Consider the following 21,103-nt stretch of genomic DNA (forward strand, 5'->3'; position numbering starts at 1 on the left):
CATCAGGTCTTAAGGCCAACAAAGTCACTCAGGCTTGTAGGCCATTGGGACATGCTGCAAATAACACTCAAAAGGGAAATTTGAGGTCTGTCAGACAGAAGTGTTTGCCAGGAAATGAGATCTCATATGCTGTGGGAGTAACTGCTGCTGGTTCAGTGCTCCAGCTTGCCATTTAGTTAGGGGTTCCCAGAGGTAAAATTTTGTGATGTTTAGTAGAAGAAACTGTTAATAACACATGGTGAAGATTTTTTCCAACCATTTTTCTCTCCATTCCTTGTCAACCCAATGGAGTAATCAGTAAATCAATTTACGACAGTGCATTTTTTGAATCTCACTTTCTCCCCTTTCTACATATTGAATAGAGTAATATTAGTATAATTTTTCTTTCTAGTTTTTATTGGTTAAAAAATATATCTAATAAAGGTTGTTAGCATTCTTTCACATAATCCATTGTTTTTAGCACCACTGTTGATTTTTTTGTACATATGCTTCAAACACTGGTGTTTTGATCAGACATAGTCTGCTGCTCATCAGTGAAGAAGATCAAAGTCATACTTCTTTAGAGCTTCTAAAAGAAACAAGAAATATTTCTTTGAGAAAAAGTAAAAAGATGTTATGGACAAAGATCAAAAAGTACAGAGGGTTTAATATCATTCATGGTACTTACACGATTCAACAATCACAGGTGCATAGTGTGGTGCAACTCGACAGTACCACCATGTACTATTAATTGCACAGCACATGTCATCCCTGATTCCCTCTTCTGTTTCTGCTAGCCTGTGCTGCCTGAAGTACCTGTGCAGTCTCTTTGTGAAGGAAATTGGGGAAATAAGCTTCCTGAAAACTAGCTTTTGCTACTACCAGGTTGTCTTTCCTAAGAATAATTCCCCTTGTTGAGACTGGCCGCACGGTCACACAAATGCTTTTGCCAACCCAGCTTTGCAAAGTAACATTACTGAAGGTCCTTGCATGGATTCTTGGCTCCAACTAACCCTGAGAGGCATCAATGCACAGTTCACAGGCTTATCTTGGAGAACATGAGTAGTCTCATCAAGGTCTAATGCAGAAGTTCTTTGCTGGCCCTGCGCCAGGCTGCTCAGATTCTTGAAGATCAAGCTTTATCTACCATGCCAAAGAGAGGCAGGGCACTTTCTCACTCCTATCACTTCTGGCTCCAGACACGGAAAGCATTACAAGCCTCAGTCTCTCTAAAGTTGTGAACCTGTATTCTCACCCTGACCCATCTGATAAATGATGCCTGAAAAGGAGAAATGACTGTGACAATATTCTAACTAATGGAAAATTATTAGCATAAGATGCAGCTGGAAGACATTAACACCCTTTCAGATATTTCCATCTGAATATAGCAAATTGTGGTAACATATATACATGTCTCATGTACAAGAATGTTGCACTGTACCTGGGTAATCCTCAGAGACATGCACTGAATAGGATACACTGTAAAAAGAAAAGAAAAAGAAACGACAACAAAATTAGAAACAACAACATTAATTGCTGACATAACATTTTTTCCTGCTCCTGTATTATTTTATGCCTATTTATAGGTTCTTGACAGTTTCCAGAACAGAAGGTAAGAGCTATTTTCATGGCTTCCAAAGTGCTCAGCTGAAAATAAAGAGCATCATTGTGAAAGCTTATTTCACTAAATTGGCACACCCTGATTTCAACCTTCTTAAAAGGAGTATCAAAACGGCACTAAATTCCCTTTACAGTAACATTTCACAATATCTGTATGTATGATTAAAAAAAAAAAAAAAGGTCACTGACTCTTTGAACACCAAAACTAGTAAAGCCCAGTTTTCCCTGCACCTGGCTTTTGGGTTTGACTCAAGACTCAGCAGGAGGCCTTTCTCATTGTCTGAGGTACTTTTGTACATTCCTGTGAGTCTCAGCAAAGGCTCTGGATAGCTTGGTCTCCATTCTCTTATCAAAATTCCACATTTTATGTCATATCTGTACCTTTGCGTCAAGCTGCGTTCAAATCAAATTTGAAAGAACCACAGTCACACTAAAGGGTAGCTTCACTACGTGGATTACCTGAATCAGCCTCATCAGAAGTGTCACTCAAACACACCACCCTGATCCTCCAGCACAGTCCACGTCTGTTTTCCCTACCACCCAGGGAGACCTTCACTAAACTCGCTTCTGAGAGTAGGACAAATAGGCTGCTCAGTTATCTAACTACCCATCAAGTCTTTCTGGTTTTAAGTGTGCATCTTCATTTTTGCATTAAACAGATTCAACTCTGCACCACATTGAAAGCTTTCTGTTGCATAATTCATGCTATTTCCAATTCTAAATCCTATAAATTGTGTCAACTTACTCATATAAATAATACATAGTACAGGTTCATGTCTGTAGTGAGTTAAGCAGACAAAGGCAGGATGGCACAGTCCTCTTACTAAATTTTGGTGTCTCTTGTACTTGATGAAAAAGTGCTGAAAATTGGTTCAGGGGATCTGTCTAAGGGACACGAATACAGCTTCCATGTAGACAAGAAACTGAAGCCAGGTATGATTTTTAACTTTTCTCTCTCATGGGCTTGTGTTAAACGAGCTCCACTTTCACAGTCCAGTGACTGTAAGAGGCAATCAATATGAAAAAGTAGGTCCCTCCCACTTGCTTCCGTAAGTCAATCAACACACAGCTCTGTCACTTGTTTTTGCATGTCATCCATTCTAGATTATTTTATGTATTGTTTGATTAAGAGGCAAAGATGCCTGTTTCTTCAACATCTGCAAATGTTCACATAAATTGAAGCAGAAGGAGTGTTTATTACAGTTGAGCACAGACTTCGTCACACAACTCGACAGCCTCTGTCAAGCCAGCTAAAATCTCATCATTGTATACATTCAACATTTTATTATTTTTTCTCTTTTAATTATTTTTTTAGACATTTGGAATAGGCAGCATCTGTATCCCCTCATCTTGGAGTATTTTCCCTAAGGACTGGATTATTTAAATCTAATTAATCTGTTATGGTGTAAAATATCACTCTTTTAAATGGGGGAATATTCCAAAATAAGGAAATGTTTGATCTCACTGTGGTCACATAAGGAGAATTTTGCTCTGTGGTGTAGAAAAACAACCAAAAAAAAACCACCCCAGGCTGTCAACTGAGGGCCTGTTCTCATCAAAACCCATGTTCTAGATGTTGCTTTTGTTATCATGACTTCTTCCTTCCACTACCAAAAGAGGTACTTCAATCTTACTCTTTCAGACTGGCTGCTTGCACACCTCTTTGCTGCCTCCAGAATTTCTATATACGGGTTTGTTTTAATGCTGAGAACAAGAACAGGGGCTGAAGAGTTACACAACTTCCATAAGTGCAGATACTCAAAACTCAACTGGGTAAAGCCTGGAGCAACCTAACCTCATTTTGAAGCTGGACTTGACTTACTCTATGTGCACATGTGCAGAAATTCTATGGAAGTGTGTTTCTCTTCATCATGTAGTTATCCAAGGCAGCAACTTCTGTGGTAATGCTAAATGGAAACTAGTAACCAAAAAATATACTGTACATCTTGTGAGATGGAACAAATAAAAAGGTTTGTGAAAACGCAAGTCAGAAATATTCTCAAACCAGATCCTGTGGGTACTATTCAAATCCAAGGTCTGATCCAGTACCCAGTAAATCCAGCAGTAGGAAGAATAAATGGCTTGAGCACCAAAGAGAGGTGGTGGTGCTTTGCTTGGGCTTGTCATCTTGCGTTAGTTATGTGTGGACTATGGAAGCAAAAAGCAGAAATAAAACTATTGAACAAAACAAAACTTGGATTTGTGTCTCAGCTCACCTCTGTGATTGTCACATATGATCACACTTGGGCACATTTTTCTGCATTCAGGATAAACTGCTTCCTACTGACTGTGCACGATTTGCCAGAGAACAAGATATTACAAGGTTATTAAAGGTCTCTTAAGGGACTCCTGTCTTGTAGCCACCCAGGCATTCTCTCACTGACTTCAATGAGATTTAGAGCCCAGACAGAAACACAGGACTGTGATGGCTTACAGCACCTTAACATGCACAGACTTCACTAAAGATGCAGAAGTTCAACACCTCTCAGTGTTAAATCCTCTCAAATCCAGAGAAAGCCTTTACTAAAGTAGTTTTCTCATTTAAGTACTCAGAAATGCAACTGGAATTAATTTAGGCCTGGCCCTCACATAGAAGTACAACATGATTGTTCCAGTGAGAGATGTGGTTTTTCCCCTCTGGCAATGCAGTTCCTCTGTACAACCTTATTGCAGTTATTAAATACAGCTCATAGCACTATAATTTATTTCCATTCCCATAAACACATTCTAATCATCACCATTGCTCGTTCAGTTATATTGCTTTAGCTACACGAACACAGCTAAACTTTTGAGCATAAACAAAGCCTTGATGATGGTGCTGTTCCTGTTTTATCAGCCCAGACCCACTGCAGAAGACATCCTGCAGTACATATGTTGCTCGACCTGCAAGCTCAGAACAAGCTTCATACCAGAAATGGCCTAGTAAAATTTTTCTTATTTAACAAATAGTAAAGCACCATGTGAGAAATTAGTGGGAACTGTCAAGTTTCACTGCTTATGTGTTTTTAATGTAAATTTCTTATTGCTTGAAATAATATTAACATCCACAGCCTTGGCTTAGAACCACTTTTAATCACAGGGGTCTCACTGTAAGCATTTTCCAATGTGTTTTAACCATATCTGTTCCTTCTTCAGAAAGATTATTCTGCAATGGTTCATCTCCACTGGAGAAATAATTCATCAGCTAGATAGGGATGCACCATGTAATTGCTATTTTTCACATAAATCTGTCACAAATGAATATGAAAAAAGTAGATTCGCCTGCATTTGACATTACTATAATTTATAAAGCTAGTTAAGAAGAAGTGGAGAGTCCAAAGTGATTATACTACCAGACAAAATGTTACTCCCAAATTGCATCTCTAGGGCAAAGAAAAATACCTGTGAAAACTGAAAAAGACAGCAAAGCAAAAGATACTTTGATAAAGCACATTCATAAAAAGGAAAAGAACCAGCTTCACCTCCTTACATCAATTTGGAAGACTGCTTCCTGAGCTTTGAACTGCAGTTTTACCTATCATGATACAACCTAGGATCAAACATGCATCCTAAAGCCACAACAGTAATGCTGTAGCTTGGATGTAGCTTCCCATCAACTCTATGTTATCTCAGCTCTATACCACTGATGCCTCAGAGCTTTTTTTGGATTTTTTAACTTTTATGGATTTTAGATATAGTTTCTCTCTAGGAAAGAAATCCTTTAAGCTGAATTTCCAGCTGTTTTGCACAGCAGGAACAGCGTGAAGCATCTGGCACAAATCTAAGATTTATGCCTATGTAATAGTTATGACAATTCAACCAGCTCTGTTGCACGGCAACAACTGACTTACTGCCTTATCAAGTGTGGAAACTGTGATCTAGTTTCTATTCCAGTTTTAGTTGTCTCTAGTAGAGCTAGAGCTCCATGTCCTAATGCAAGCTTGCAAACTTGCTGAAGAAAGGAAATAAGATTTTTTGTCATGTGGAGTCTTACAGTAGTCTAACACCAATCTGTAACAGGATACCAGAAAAGAGTAAATAGGATTTCCTTAATCTTAATGCATCTGGAGCTACAGAATTCAGAAGATGTTATTTTTTGTTTACAATATTCCAAAATCTCAGATCTAACCCATTCAAGACAGTGAGATGAAAAAAATATTACTGAAACTTTCATACAAAAAATAAAATTATATTGGTTACAACTTTGGACTAAAGGGCCTTTTTAATAACCTACATAATACTTCTGAAAATACAATACAACACAGAAACTATCTTTTCATTCTCTTCTAGTGAAGCAGTGGAAAGGAATAAAGTCCAGTTGAGGAGATGCAACTGAAATTGCATTCTTTTACAAGTTTCTAGCTATCAGCTCCCAAAATTCATACTCATCTTCAGTATCGACACATAACATGCCACAGTAGATTAACATTTCATGAATGTCCACTAATTATACAGAAAATGTTTCCATTCCCATCTTCAAGCCTTTGTTTTCTTATCTTTGAAAATGCTCTCAAATTCTTTAGTGGATTCCTATTATTGCCACAGCCTTTAGCCTCCTCTTCTACTTCAATAAGATCACCATTTGATCCTGAAACCAGACCATTCATATTGCTTTACTTCTGACCAGCCTTCTTCTTCAAACAAAATTGTTTCCAAAAAAGCATTCCACCATGAACACAAGCCACTATCTTTCCTACTAACTATTCTGAGATCCAGTTTGAAATTGAATAGCTTGACAATAAATCCCATCACAAATACAGGGTAGAAATTATGATTTTCAGAACGCATATTGTGGGATTCCACCCAAACAAAACTTTCAAACTGCATTTCTGAAATAGCTGACCTTTGAACAAGGACCTTCAGAATTTATAGGAAATGAAGGCATTTAGGCATTGGCCAGACAAAAAACTAGGTGCACTATCTACACAAAAAAATTGGATTACTTAACAAAAACAAACAAACAAAAAACACTTGTTTTTTTTAATTGACTTTATGTGAATTAGATGATGTAAATTAGAGAATTACAATTCAAAACTAATATTTAAACACACTTCAAAAGGCTTCACTGTCAAGTCTTTCTTCCATTTTGTATATAGATTACATGCATGCAAATAACAGCAGAAGAGACTCAGCAGTCATTAGCAGCAATTTTCTATAGCAAAAAGATATCTTCTGTTTAACGGACACCACCAAAAGACTAGTCTTATATAAAGTCACAGCCTGGAGACAACCATTTCATTCTATGTTGAAAACAGAACAAACAAAATAACAGCAATTGAAATATAAGCAAAAATTACTCCTGTGTTACTTATAGGCAGGACAAAGAAACTTAAAGCAAACTCTCCATTTGGTGTTCAACTGCCACAACTCTGAGTGAATGATAAATGTTAGGGGTTTTGACACTGTATGAAGAAATGAAATAACTACTTCATCACTTAGTTTATATGACTGCTGTGCTATGAAACACTTCATTACATTTCAATGGAGCTCTTAAAAAAACAATACAATTACACTACAGAAAAAATAATCTTGCTTTTCCACTCCAGAGCTTTTGAAGGATTCCATCCCACCCAGCACATATCAGATGAGGAAATGCTCCACCGAAGGTCATATTCACAAACATACACAGAACTATGGCAGTATTCTGAATTTTCCTATCTTATAGATTTTGTTCTGACCCCAGATCACACTTCTGTTATTTCTGGAAACAAGTACTTCATCCTTTCCTAAAAATTTCAATATGTATTCCAAAGGGTGCAAATTTTGGTGAGCACTATTTTCTTTTTTTATTTTAAATATTTGTAGCTTGCTACTCTGCTGGATTGTGAACCATTTCATATCTTACTATTTTCTGGATTCTTGATTAAAACAATCCGATGGATTTCTAAAAAGCTTTTCAAGTACCCTTTCAAATGCTTTGAATGTGCATGTCTGCATCTCAGCAATTTCTTTTTAGATATACAGTCCATTTCAAATGTCCGTCTGAAACACCTTAGCTCAATGAGTTTCTGTAATCCTTGTTATCTGACAACTGATGACCCAGCATCAGTCACAGCTATTTTTTGCTTCTAGAGCCAGATGTTTGCAAAGAATTGAAATATATGCACATGCCCCTTTGACTGTACATCAAAAGTCTCCATTATGCACCAGGAATTACACAAAAAAGAGTAACAAGTGACTCTGAGTAATCTTTTCCTCTGGAGGTTGGAGAATGTGCGTGTGTGATGACATACGAAAAGTCCCAGGCACATTCACTGATGACAGATTAGAACTATTCCAAAGAGAGATGAGCAGTGTCAGTGCGTCAAAAATGGCACTGCTTTCGTTTCTTGACATAACCTAGGGGTACAGAAGCACTGAATCAAAATTACTATAGTTTGCATTTGTCACTAAGAATAATTGAACTACTGGTCCTCTCATGCAACCAATGTGCATCTGAATCAAATGGAGAATATTACTGTTATCAGCACTTCGGCTGAAGGCCTGGTGTCCACCGAGACTCCGGCCAACCCCATAGAGGGAGAAGGAGGAGGAAAGGGGGGGAAAAGAAAAAAACTTGCAAAACCGAGGTTGCTAAGAAAGGCGGTTTTATATTTACACAGAGAAAAAAAAAACTATAAGCACTATACACACAGGGAAAACTAACAGTAAAGACTACTTCCCCACAAAAGGTGTTTTCCTCCTCCGAAAACAGCCGTCTATCCCATTCAACCATCATAGAAGAGAAGAAGGAAGTTGTTTCCTTCTTGTCTATGTCTGAGCTGATGTAACGTGGTATGGAATAGCTTATTGGTAAAATATACATCAGGTAACCTATCCTAGTTTCATTTCCCTCCCAAGGTGGGTTACAAACCCACTACAATCTCCACCCCTTATTCCATACCATTTTACATCACACTCATATCCCATATTCGCCTATATCCTGCACTTATACAGGTCTTGTTTTCTACAGTTGTCTTATCGCTGAGCACTCTGATTGGGCAGGGCCAGCTCGACTGATGGAGCCTCTAGTGTTGACCAGTCATGTAGCCTTTGCCAGGTGCTGATGGCAATTCTTGAAAGTCCCCTCACCCAATGCCTTCAGAGTAGTTTTCAACAGTCCATTACACCACTCAACTTTTCCAGTGGCTGGTGTATGATATGGGATGTGATATACTCACTCAATGCCATGTTCCCTTGCTCAAGTAGTAACTAAACTGTTTTTGAAATGAGTCCCATCGTCTGACTCAATTCGCTCTGGGGTGGCATGTTGGATATCACCTGCTTTTCAAGACCCAGAATGGTATTTTGGGCAGTTGCGTGAGGCACTGGATAAGTCTCTAGCCATCCAGTGGTTGCTTCCACCATGGTGAGCACGTAGCGCTTACCTTGGTGAGTCTGTGGCAGTGTGATATAGTCAACCTGCCAAGCCTCCCCATATCTCTACTTATCCCAACGTCCACCATACCACAGGGGTTTCACTCTCTTTGCCTGTTTAATGGCAGTGCATGTCTCACAATCATGGATAACCTGGGAGATAGTGTCCATGGTTAGATCCACCCTCAGTCTTGCATCCATCTATAGGTGGCATCTCTGCCTTGACGGCCTGAAGCATCATGGGCCCACTGAGCTAGGAACAACTCTCCCTTGTGCTGCCAGTCCAGATCTACCTGTGACACCCTGACTTGTGGAGCTTGGTCTGCTTGTTTGTTGTTGTGATGTTCCTCTTTAGCTTGATTTTTGGGTGCATGGGCATCTATATAGTGGACTCTCGCAGACAGCTTCTCAACTCGAGCGGCAATGTCTTGTCACAGATCAGCAGCCCAGATGGGTTTTCCTCTACACTTCCAATTAGTCTTCTTCCATCAATCCAGCCACTCCCACAGAGCACTGGCTATCATCCACGAGTCAGTATAGACATAAAGCCTTGGCCATCCTTCTTTTTTGGCAGTGTCCAGGGCCAATTGAACAGCTTTGAGTTTCATGAATTGACTCAATTCACCTTCTCCTTCACTAGCTTCTGCCACTTGTCGGGTGGGACTTCAGACAGCTGTTTTCCACTTCCAGTTCTTCCCTACAATATGGCAAGAACCATCAGTAAAGAGGGCATAATGTGTTTCTCCTTTGGGTAACTGATTGTATGGTGGAGCTTCCTCAGCCCGATCCACTTCTTCTTCTTCCTCATGTGCCACACTGAAGTTTCCACCCTCAGGCCAATTTATTATGATCTCTTGAATTCCAGGGCGATTCGGTTTCCGATTTGGGCATGCTGCGTAATCAAAGCAACCCACTTACTCCATGTAGCATCAGTGGCATGATGTGTAGAGGGCACTTTTCCCTTGAACATTCAGCTCAGCATCGGTAGTCGGGGTGCCAGGAGAAGCTGTGTTTCTGTGCCAATCACCTCTGAAGCTGCTTGTATTCCTTCATAAGGCACTAGGATTTCCTTCTCCATGGGAGTGTAGCTGGCTTCAGATCCTCTGTAGCTTTGGCTCCATAAACCAAGTGATCGGCCTTGGGTCTCACCAGGCACCTTTTGCCAGAGGCTCCAGGAAGGACCATTATCCCTGGCTGCAGAATAAAGCACATTTTTCACGTTTGGTTCTGTCCTGACTGGTCCAAGGGCCATGGTGTGTGCAATCTCCTGTTTAATCTGTTTAAAGGCTTGCTGTTGTTCAGGAGCCCATTGGAAATCATTCTTCTTATGGGTCACTGAGTAAAGAGGGTTCACAACTTGGCTGTACTCAGGAATATGCATTCTTCAAACACCTATGGCCCTTAGGAAAGCTTGTGTTTCCTTCTTGTTAGTCAGTGGAGCCTATGATCTTATTGATGACTTCTGCTGGAATCTGACAACATCCATCTTACCATTTCACCTCTAGGAATTGAATCTCTTTGGCAGGTCCCCTGACCTTACTGTTTTTGATGGCAAAACCGGTTTTGAGAAAGAATTTGGATGATTTCCTTTCCTTTTTCAAAAACTTCCTCTGCTGTGTCACCCCATACAATAATATCATCAATATATTGTATGTGTTCTGGAGCCTTACCCTTCTCTAGTGTAGCCTGAATCAGTCCATGGCAGATGGTGGGACTGTGTTTCACCTCTGGGGCAGTCAGTTCCAGGTGTACTGCGTGCCCCTCCATGTAAAAGCAAACTGCAGCCGGCACTCTGCTACTGAGGGCATGGAGAAGAATGCATTTGCAATATCGACGGTGGCGTACCACTTTGCTGCCTTCGACTCCAGCTCATACTGGAGCTCCAACATGTCTGGCACAGAGGCACTCAACAGCTGGGTAACTTCACTCAAGCCACGATAGTCCACAGTCAGTCTCCATCCTCCATCGGATTTATGTACAGGCCAGATGGGGCTGTTGAAGGGTGAGTAGGTCTTGCTGACCACCCCTTGGTTCTCCAGCTCTTGGATCACCTTATGGATGGGAATCACAGAATCTCAGTTTGTTCGGTATTGTTGTCTATGTACTGTTGTAGTGCCTGTGGGCACTTGTTGATCCTTGACTTGCAACAATTCCACAATGGAAGGATCTTCTAAGAGGCCAGGTAGGGTAGATAATTGTTTAAATTTCTCTATAGCCACTGTGGCTACACTAAAAGTCCATCAATACCCCTTTGGGTCTTTGAAGTATCCTCTCCTGAGATAATCAACACCAAGGATGCAAGGGGCCTCTGGACCAGTCACAATGGAGTGTTTTTCCCATTTGTCCCCCATTGAACTTACTTCAGCCTCTAGCGCTGATAATTCTTGACTTCCTTCAGTTACTCCAGAAATCCCAATGGGCTCTGTGCTTTTATGCCTCAATAGCATCAAAGTGCACTGTGCACCAGTGTCTTCTAAAGCTCTGTATCTCTGCAGATCCAATGTGCCTGGTCATCGAATCCACACAGTCCAGTAAACCCTACTGTCCCTTTCCTTCTCCTGGCTGAAGGTAGTGCCCCTCTATTTTTCCTGGTCAGAGTATTCACTGTCTGACCTCTGCATTGCCCAGTCAGAGGTCTCCCCATTGGGATCACAGGAGTTGATCTCAGTCTTTTTACATCTCAAAGGTCACTGAGTTCTTTCCAGGGCCTCTGCATCAACTACATGGACAGCCTTCTTACTAGCTTTCTTCCCTCTCAATTCTCGTACTCAGGCTTCAAGTTTACAGGTAGGTTCATCATCCCGCTTCTTCATGTCTTCCCCTTGGTCACGCCAAAAAAACCATAGTTCACCACGTGGTCTACTCCTGGGGTTTCCTTTCCTTCTGAGTGGGACAGGAGACCGAGATCGATCTCTTGGGCTCGCTCTGTGGCAGTTCTCACATTCAGGGCACTTGTAAGGCCTCTCCTCAGTGTAGGTGTTGGAGCTGTCTCTGGAATCTAATTTGTTGGCCCGTGGGAGTGAGGAGGCTTCCACACATTCTTCTATACTCCATATCCAGGCAGACATTGTGTCCACAGTTGGTTCATCCATCTTTGGATGGTATATTGTTACCAGGTAGTTAACATATGATGCAGGGGCACTTTGAATTACCTTTCTCCACATGGGCAGCATGCAAGGGACATCCTCTGAATTGCTGAAGAGGGGATCATATGTGCCACTGTAAAGGATTTCCAGCATTGCCAATTCCCGCAGGCACTGGATGCCTCCATCTGCAGTAGTCCACTTTCTTGGGGAGCTCATTAGATTTACCTTAAACTGGTACCTTTCTCTCACACTTGAGAGGAGTCGAACCCAAAGAGTGTGAATGCCTCTCTCCTTTCCAATTTCTTTTTCAATTTCACGATCTCTGGCAATAGATCCTAGTTGCTGTGCTTCATGACCCCCTAACAGGTGACTACTAGCCCTGTTATCCCAGCAGCGGAGCAACCAGGTAAGAATTCATTCACCAGGCTGGCAACTGTAATCTCTCCGCAAGTCCTGAAGTTCTGACGGGCTCAGGGACTGGGTAACTTCGCTTCCCTGTCTGATTTCCTCTCTGCTTCTCTCACGTGGAACTGTTTCCGCTTCCTCTAGTGAATCACTGGCTGTTTTTCCTGCCTCCCCTTCTTCTCTTGGAGGCGTGGGCGGGGTAGATCCTTCTCCTTCTTCCTCCCTTACTAATCATGGAGGTAGGCCTGTAGGTCCTGTAGATCTCCTTACCCATGTCTTCCTTTTCACTACAGGGCCAATAATGACTTCAGATGTTGTAGTTTCGGTCCGTGTCTCAGTCATAGTCTTTTTACAGTACTGAACAACAGCTCAATAAGCACAGGCTGGGCCCCAGTACAGGGCAAGAAGTTGCTGGGTTTGATCAGGGTAAGCAAGGCATCCTTCCATTAAATGACGTGTCAGTTTGTTACTTGTTGAACAAGTTGAATACTTGTTCTGATGTGAAGTCCCAGGCAATGGGGGGGTGTTAAACACCCTAAGAACCTGCCTAAATTCATCCACATTCCCTGCCACCCAGGAACTGGGTCTCTTAAGGCACATCCCAGTAAATTCTCTCTCAAAGGTTGTTTTGTCCTGCAACAAGGCACCAAAGACAATACTACAGTCCCCAATCCCTATAACGTTCTCATAGTGTTGGTTATAAACAGTCCCATGGTCAGACAGCTCAAGTAAGGGTTAGTTAAGATCATCGGTACTTTCATTGCAAAGCCATCTATGTCAAAATTAAAAAGGGAAAGAAAGTTGTGTCTGTCCCCTTGGAGGTCTTTCAAAGGGTAAGTTTCACATCCCAGAAAGCCTGTTAGTAATAGTACAAGTATAAATACTAAAGCTGGGTGTAAGGTCATGTTTTATATTAGTATGCTCCCAAGTTAGGAAAAACAAAACGATAAGCGAGGCAGTATTTATATAAACAAACTTTCTTGGCACCATTCCTGGGTTTCGGCATCAGATATTGTTATTGGCACTTTGGCTGAATGTCCGGTGTCCACCGAGACTCCACCCAACCCCCATAGAGGGAGAAGGAGGAGGGAAGGGGAGGGAAAGAAAAAAAAACTTGCCAAACCGAGGCTGCTAAGAAAGGCGGTTTTATATTTACATTGAGAAGAAAAAATCTATAAGCACTATACACACAGAGAAAACTAACAATAAAGATTACTTTCCCACAAAAGGTGTTTTTCTCCTCCGAAAACAGCCATCTATCCCATGCAACCGCCCCAGAAGAGAAGAAGGAAGTTGTTTCCTTCTTGTCTCTTTATATCTGAGCTGATGTAACATGGTATGGAATAGCTTATTGGTAAAATATGCGTCAGGTGACCTATCCTAGTTCTGTTCCCCTCCCAGGGAAGGTTGCAAACCCACTACAGGTACTCATCAAGCCCTGCTTGATTTAGCATGTCATTCAAATAAAGGGGACAGAGAAAACTGCAGCTCAACACTTTCCCTTTTCCAAATATTCCAATGAAACACACACGACAACTTCTAGTAAGTACATCAAAGTCGACAGGATTAATCATCACTCCAGCAAACATGAGGGCACTTCTAAAAACAAAATTAGGAAATCAAGAACACTTGGGGGGGTGAAAAAGCATGTGCTGTGTGTCATTCTGGAAAGAGTTAAATCCAGATATACCTATTCGTGCAAAACCAGGTTGCCTGCAATCAGATTATATGAGAATCTGACCTTTTCACCCAGAACTACAAAAGCCTCCTTTTCTTGCAGTCACCAATGTTTGACCAGGTCCAGTTCCTTCCCATCAACATGGATACACTTTAAACTTCCCTTTTGTATTCTTGCTTCTCTCCACTGACCCACTGGTTTAAATTCCCCTTCCATCCTCCCCATTAGCTCTTCATCCGATTTCAGTCTTCGCCAGGAAATGAAGCACAAAACAAACTCAGGACAAACTCTTGACCCAGTTCAGCAGCAGCCAGAGCAGATATAGGATCATAACCTTCAGGCACTTTATTTCCATGATTGGGTCCATCTTCTCACACTGTGTGCAAGGTTGATTTTTGGTTTTGGTTGGGTTTTTTTTAGTGTGTGGTTGTGTGCCTTTTTTTTAAGGAAGAAAGTTCTTCCTCTCTTCAGCTTGTACCTTTTCATTTTGGAGCACTGCTGTCAGAAGACACCTTGATATGCTCTTCCTGGAACCAGTTAGGAGTTACCTTAAAGCCATGCGGTTTTGATCCACACTGTTCCTACTGGAAGGCTATTCTGAGGCTCCTGTAGTTGTAATTCTAGTAATTCGATTCTGAACTCAGATCAATTCAACAGAAAACTCCTTGTTCAACCCCCTGTACAAAGCCTGTGTGTCACAAGCTTTCAAAACAAAAATAAAAGGACACAAGAAGAAACAATCATGAACCCAGGGCAGAGACACAAGGCAAACTGCAAAATGAACAATTACAGTGACCCAACAAGAGACAGTCTTGTCATAGGAAATTTTACCTGATCATTTTAGCATATAATTTTAGAATCTTGACAGTCATCAAAACCAAAATCTCATATAAAACCCATATAAATACCTGGAGGCATTCGCTGTTTTACTTCACCATGTCCCTAACAAGTGGAATAACTCCCTTCCTTTGCATGGAGTGCTCAGCAAAGGAGGAAAGTCCTAGGCATTGTTCTTTGACGTCTCAGTCTGAAGAGACTGGAATGTTTGTTAAAGAGGATGAGTTAAGAGACAGACCAAACTCCTCTCTCTCAGCAATTGTAAATTCAAAAATTAAGAGGCTTTAATCAATGAAGTGTGGAAAAAAAAAAGGAGAAATAACAACCCTTTATTAAAAGATATATGTATATTGGTAAGTACAGTAACAGAACATAAAAAAAAACTGAATAATGGTCCTGTACCCAGACGTTCCCTTCAAACAAAAAAAAAAAGTCTGAATACTTCTCTGTCCTTTAGTGCAGTTCTAATCACGGTTGGCAGGGGCGCTGTTGGCTCGTTGGAGATGTAGAGCCTGCAGTTCTCTGTGTTGACCTGTAGGAGGTGCTGTCAGGCCCTGATGGTCACCATGCGGGAAGGGGGTCTGGGGAGTGGTCCTGGGTTGCGGGAGAAGCCGAAGAAGAAAATGGGGGACCCTTCACCCAATAAAAGAAAGGGGGAAAGGAAAGCAGTCCACCCCCGACAGAACTCACAGTTGTTCCTAGATGACGGTGTCTCAAAGCTCCTCTTCTCTCTCCCTCAGTGAGCACAGAGCTCTCCGATGAAAACACAGTAGGCTCTGGCTGGAGTCACGAGGCAGTGTGAGAAGCCAGTCGAGACCAGTGATCCGGCTTCACCAGGAAGAGAAGCCAGAAAAGCCTGGCTTCCAGGCTTTTTCTCAAAAAATGCCCACACACAGACTCTGTCTCCGTTCAAGAGAAAGAACTCAGCAGTCTGCCCCTCTCCCCTCCAAGCAGAGCCAGCTCCCCCCTCCCAAAACTCCTCCCCTCTCCCCCCAGTCTCTGATGGGCCATCAGCTAGGAACGCGGTCTGGCCAACTAGACCCTTTGTAAGGCTAATTGACCCATACTCCCTTTCCATTCAAACTCCGCCTTTCCTACAGTGGGGGGGCAGAGGAAGAAAAATTCCACTCTTAAATTTATAACCTATAACATTTGATCACTCCACACATTCATTAATTTGTTGGCATTTTGGTGTGCAACAGCCATTGCTGTACAGGGAAAAGATAAAAAATTTAAATACTCTTTCTCTTCCATTTTTCAAGATATGTCAAAGAATTCAAATTTTTCACTTTCCCCCTTCCCCTAAAGTCAGCCCCAATACTTCTTCGTACATCTGAAATACTGTATATATGGACTAAAACTAATTTTTTTCTCCAAGTTCCATACTCACAGCTTCCATTAACATCAGTGCTAATTCAATATATAACTTCCAAATATATTATTTATATGTGCTTTTAGAAATACTCTAAACTAAAAGTGCACACACTCAACATAACAAAATCCCACAGGGCAAGATTTTTAATAGATGTTATCTATGAAATTGCCCAATACAGTTTATTTATGCCAGTATAATCCATTCATATAATTCAGGACCACTGGCATACCTACAGTCAATTACTTATCTACTGCTTACATGTACACACAGTCTCCTCTTCGAGTCATTATTGTGGAGTCCAGCATCTATGAAAATGGCTAGATTATGATTACCACTGACTCATATCCTGCACGCCTTTTAATTCAAGGCAATAACTGCTCTTCCTGAGCAGTTACATTGATGACTCTCAATGTAACTCAGCGAGAAAAATTTAAAAGCACACCCCTGTACTGCATTTCAGTAGTGTGCAGAATATTAGGGGACAGCAGGGATTTTCAGATCAAGTGTTTTTTATGCATTTGAAGTGGCAGCGTTGGCTAAGATCTGAAACAGGTCTTCCACCAAGTTCTCATGAATTTTAGCTAATTCTGAATATCACATAATCTGGTTTCATCCTCATGACAAAATGCAACAGAAAGCATACTGAACTTTTTTTTTTTTTTTGCATTTAGGCATATTTAGTAACAGTTCATATAAAAAGAATAATTTATAAATCATGGGCTCTTCTTGAGCCAAAGAATGCTTTAAGATGCATGACTGTTCACAGAATATTATTTTTTCTATACCCAAACAACCATATCTGATCGTCTGGCAGATAGTCATACAGAAAATGCTAAGTAAATTCATCATCAGCATGGCTGGGCTTCGTGAACGAAGATTTGGGAAGGGCTCTATCCACATTTGTTACAGGCATGCTGGTGGCTAAAGAGGCCAATACAAGATAGACATATCTGATTGCAAAAGGCACAGCAGAAAGACTCCTTAGATGGTATATTCTGCAAGACACGGTTCTTTCTGCGTTGTTTTTTCTCCTCGAGAGTGATCCTGTGTGTGTTCTCAAAGGAAGCAGCAGTGTGATAGATGGTGTGTCTCCAGGCCTCTCGATTGGAGGTCAGAGTAGACAAGTTATGATGATCAATATGGTCAAGGCTGAGATGTTGTTTCAGGGAGTCCTTGTATCTTTTCAGGGCTCCTCTCTTGCAGCAGCTGGTGGCAAGTTCACCATAAAGCAAGATCTTAGGGAGGCGAGGTGGTGGTCCTTCATCCTGGAGACGTGCCCTGCCCAACACAGTTGTGTTCTCAGCAACATGGCCTCAATACTTGTGACTGCTGCTTGTTCTAGAACAGATGTATTGGTCACATAATCTGACCAGTGGATGTTTAGGATTGTACGGAGGCAGTGTTGATGGAAGCATTCTAGGAGTCGCAGGTGGTGGTGGTAGATGACCCATGATTTGGAACCATATAAAAGCGTAGACAGCACAGTGGCTCTGTAAACACTGATCTTGGTACTTTTCTTCAAGTGCTTATTAAGCCATACTTTTTTGTGGAGTTTTCCAAAAGCACTGTATGCCTTTGCTATCCTGTTGTCTATCTCTCCGTCAATCTTACCATCCGAGGAGATGAGGGTACCTAGGTGATTAAACCGCTGGACTGATTTGAGCTCTGATTGGCCAGTGGTGATGTGGGGATGATGGGGGATTTCCTGAGGTGCAGGTTGATGGAGAACTTCAGTCTTCTTTAAACTGACTTCCAGCCCAAAGACCTCAGCAGCATCTGCAAAGCAGGATGTTAAACGCTGCAGAGCTGCTTCTGTGTGGGTCACAAGGGCAGTGTCATCAGCATAAAGCAGCTCCTGGACAAGATGGTTTAAGGTCTTGGTGTGGGCCTTCAGTCGCCTTAGCTTGAATAGACTTCCATCAGTACGGTATCAAATGTAGATACCGTCCTGATCCTCAAGGTCTGCTGTGGTCCTTTGGAGCATCATGCTGAAAAAGACTGTGAATAGGGTAGGAGCGAGAAGACAACCTTGTTTCACACCATTCTTAATTAAAAAGGGTTCAGAAAGTGCATTGCCGTATCTGACTTGGCCGTGCTGATCCTCATGGAGTGAGATGATCATTTTGAGGAACCTGGGGGGAAAACCTACACGTTCCAAAGTCTACCATAGACCTTTTCTGCTCACAGTATCAAAAGCCTTGGTGAGGTCGACAAAGGTTACATAGAGACCTTTGTTCTGTTCCCTACACTTCTCTTGCAGTTGTCTGAGAACAAATACCATGTCTGTGGTACTCCTGTTGGCTCTGAAACCACACTGACTTTCAGGTAGAATTTCTTCTGCTATAGTGGATATTAGTCTGTTCAAGAGTATTCTTGCCAGGATTTTGCCAGCAATGGAGAGCAGAGTAATACCACGGTAATTTGAGCAATCTGATTTAATCTGTATTAAAATCAGGTTGCTAAGCAAATCATAGAACAAATAACAACAGATTATTTTAGCACCCTACCCCAACACGTAGTAAAGATTTTAAATACTACTTTAATTTGTAAAGATATTAAAAAAACTCTCCATCAGCCTTAATTAGATTCCTGTTTTTTCAGAAAACTAATTACATGTCAGATGAAGCACTGGTTTAGGAAGCCTGCGTATTCTGGCAACAGCAGAGTTACTTCTATTCCTAGTCTTGCTATATGCCTCCCAGCAAGAAAAAATGCACACTTTTTCAAAAAGCAGTCAGTAACTACGAAGCTTTAGAGACACTGATTTACCTTTCATGTGTGCTGAACCACCACATCTCCAAGAGAAATCAGCAGGAGACATTGGCAGTTTTGAAAAATAAGGGGTTATAGTCCACATTTTAAAAATAATTAGGCAACAATAATTGTGTAGAAATGGCAGTTAGAAAACCAAACTGCTTATATTCCCTTGAAAATACCTTCAGTACATATCCACCATTGTATATAAGGCAGTGTACTCAAAAAGGTATGAAAATTTTCATTTTGTCGTGTATTTCAATAGAAATTTATATATCTTAAAAGTGATTTGACTACCTAAGCACCTCTTATGAAGTCAGCATGCAAATACCGCCAAGAAACTACTAAAATGTGACTCATGCTAAGGTACTCAAAATTGGTACATGCTTTTCAAACCACTGAATGAAATCTTGGCTCCATGAAATTCCATAGGCAAAACTCTCATTCAGAAAAAAAAAAAGTGAAGGTTTATCCTTTTGTCAGGTTCTTCATCAGCAAATATGGAATTAAAAAATGTCAGACACGATGTGTTCCCTTCATCCTTTCCTTACTCCTTGCTCTGATTGTACAGTTTAGCACGCCCACCCACCAAAATGATCATCAAAATTTGGAAATCATCCTGAAGATGGGAAACAACCTGTAAGGCTTAAGTTTTGTAACCAGGCATTCTACTATTAAGCATTTCTAGTAAATGAAGAGAATTAAACGTGGTCAGAAAACTTACACTAATGTGACATTAAAACAAGTAAGTCTTTCACAATACAGAGTTCTTAACCTAAAGACCTCCTTAGAGCCTTTCATAAAGACAGAGCTTTGAAAATTTAACGTAAAGAACAATTAGATGGCACAAAGAGAACAAAACCAACTAACCTACATGAATGAAAGAAAAAAGGATCAAACACCAAAGAATAACCCATCCCTTCTTGATGTCTCACCAACATCACATGCACTTCCAATAACTTGAAGCACTGCTCAGAGTCCAGGGAAAGCATCACTGGAACCAGTAACGCAGCTGTAAATGCTTGTCATCCTGTTTACTGAGGTTATTGTACAGAGGAACCTAATTACAGATATTAAAAAATCTGTTTCAGACATCTACATCTTAAAATCTGAGCCAGTTTTACCAAAATCCAAAGTGTCATTTCAGGCATACACAAAACATACACAACACCAAACTGCAAGTAGTTACAAGCAGGCAAAGTCAGAAGAACATAAATATGTGCATTTGAGAGGATTATTTTTTAAGTCTGAGGCTTGGGGTTTTGAGTTCTTCTTGAGGGAAGAGAGTTCATAAAAGAAAACTTTCAGCTAATACTGCCCCAAGTGGGTGGGTACGCTGCACTTTAATCTCAAAAGAATTCCCCTGGAAAATTTACAACCAAACATGGGTTAAACTGCTCACCTACTTACACAACTGTTTATCATCAGAAGCAGTAGTGATGTGAGTCCTGTACACCTTGATCAGCAAACACCCCCATTTCTTTCAAAGCCTCCTCAGATGCTCCAGGGTTACTGTGGAGGCTGTTCCTTCTAGAACAGAAAACCAGGAGCTTGGTTGTAGGGAGATTATAGTTACCTCTGTTTTGAAAGGTCACTCACTGTCCATCATCTGATAGTATCATTAAGCCCAAGAGAAGTGGGATAACTATTTGAAATTACTGCGTGGGGTGAAATGGAACAGTAAAGCAGTACCACTAGCATTTGCACTAGTGGAATTAAAAGGAAAAATAGCAGTCTCTTTTGGCACCCGGACACATATAGCAAAGGGCTTGAAAAATATAGCAAGATTTTACTGTTTAACAAAATACTTACAGTGATATATTAAGCCACAGAAGTTATTACTGTAGAAAAGCCGATGACGTATTAATCAAAGCACATTTGAAAAGCTTCATTCTATTTTTAAATTATGTTAGAGTATGTGTGGCCTGGCCTTATGATGACAGTCACCTTCTAGGGCATGCAGTGTTCTCAGTTCCTACTGAGAAGGTTGTGGGAGCATAGTATGCTTAGCACTTTGCCGGATAGGATCCTCAG

General features: G+C 41.0%; 1 protein-coding gene across 1 annotated transcript in view; it reads right to left on the reverse strand.

The window, feature by feature from the left end:
• PARP8 (poly(ADP-ribose) polymerase family member 8) overlaps window positions 1–21,103 on the reverse strand; it is a 131,553-nt gene that overhangs the window by 64,677 nt on the left and 45,773 nt on the right. Inside the window, exon 3 of the mRNA XM_051804755.1 lies at window positions 1,421–1,458. Within this exon, the coding sequence (XP_051660715.1) occupies window positions 1,421–1,458 (38 nt within the window). The remainder of the gene's footprint in view (window positions 1–1,420; window positions 1,459–21,103) is intronic.

This window comes from Manacus candei, unplaced genomic scaffold, assembly GCF_025592945.1.
Source record: "Manacus candei isolate 608988 ecotype Guabito, Panama unplaced genomic scaffold, ASM2559294v1 h1tg000061l, whole genome shotgun sequence".
In the NCBI taxonomy this organism is placed as follows: domain Eukaryota; kingdom Metazoa; phylum Chordata; class Aves; order Passeriformes; family Pipridae; genus Manacus; species Manacus candei.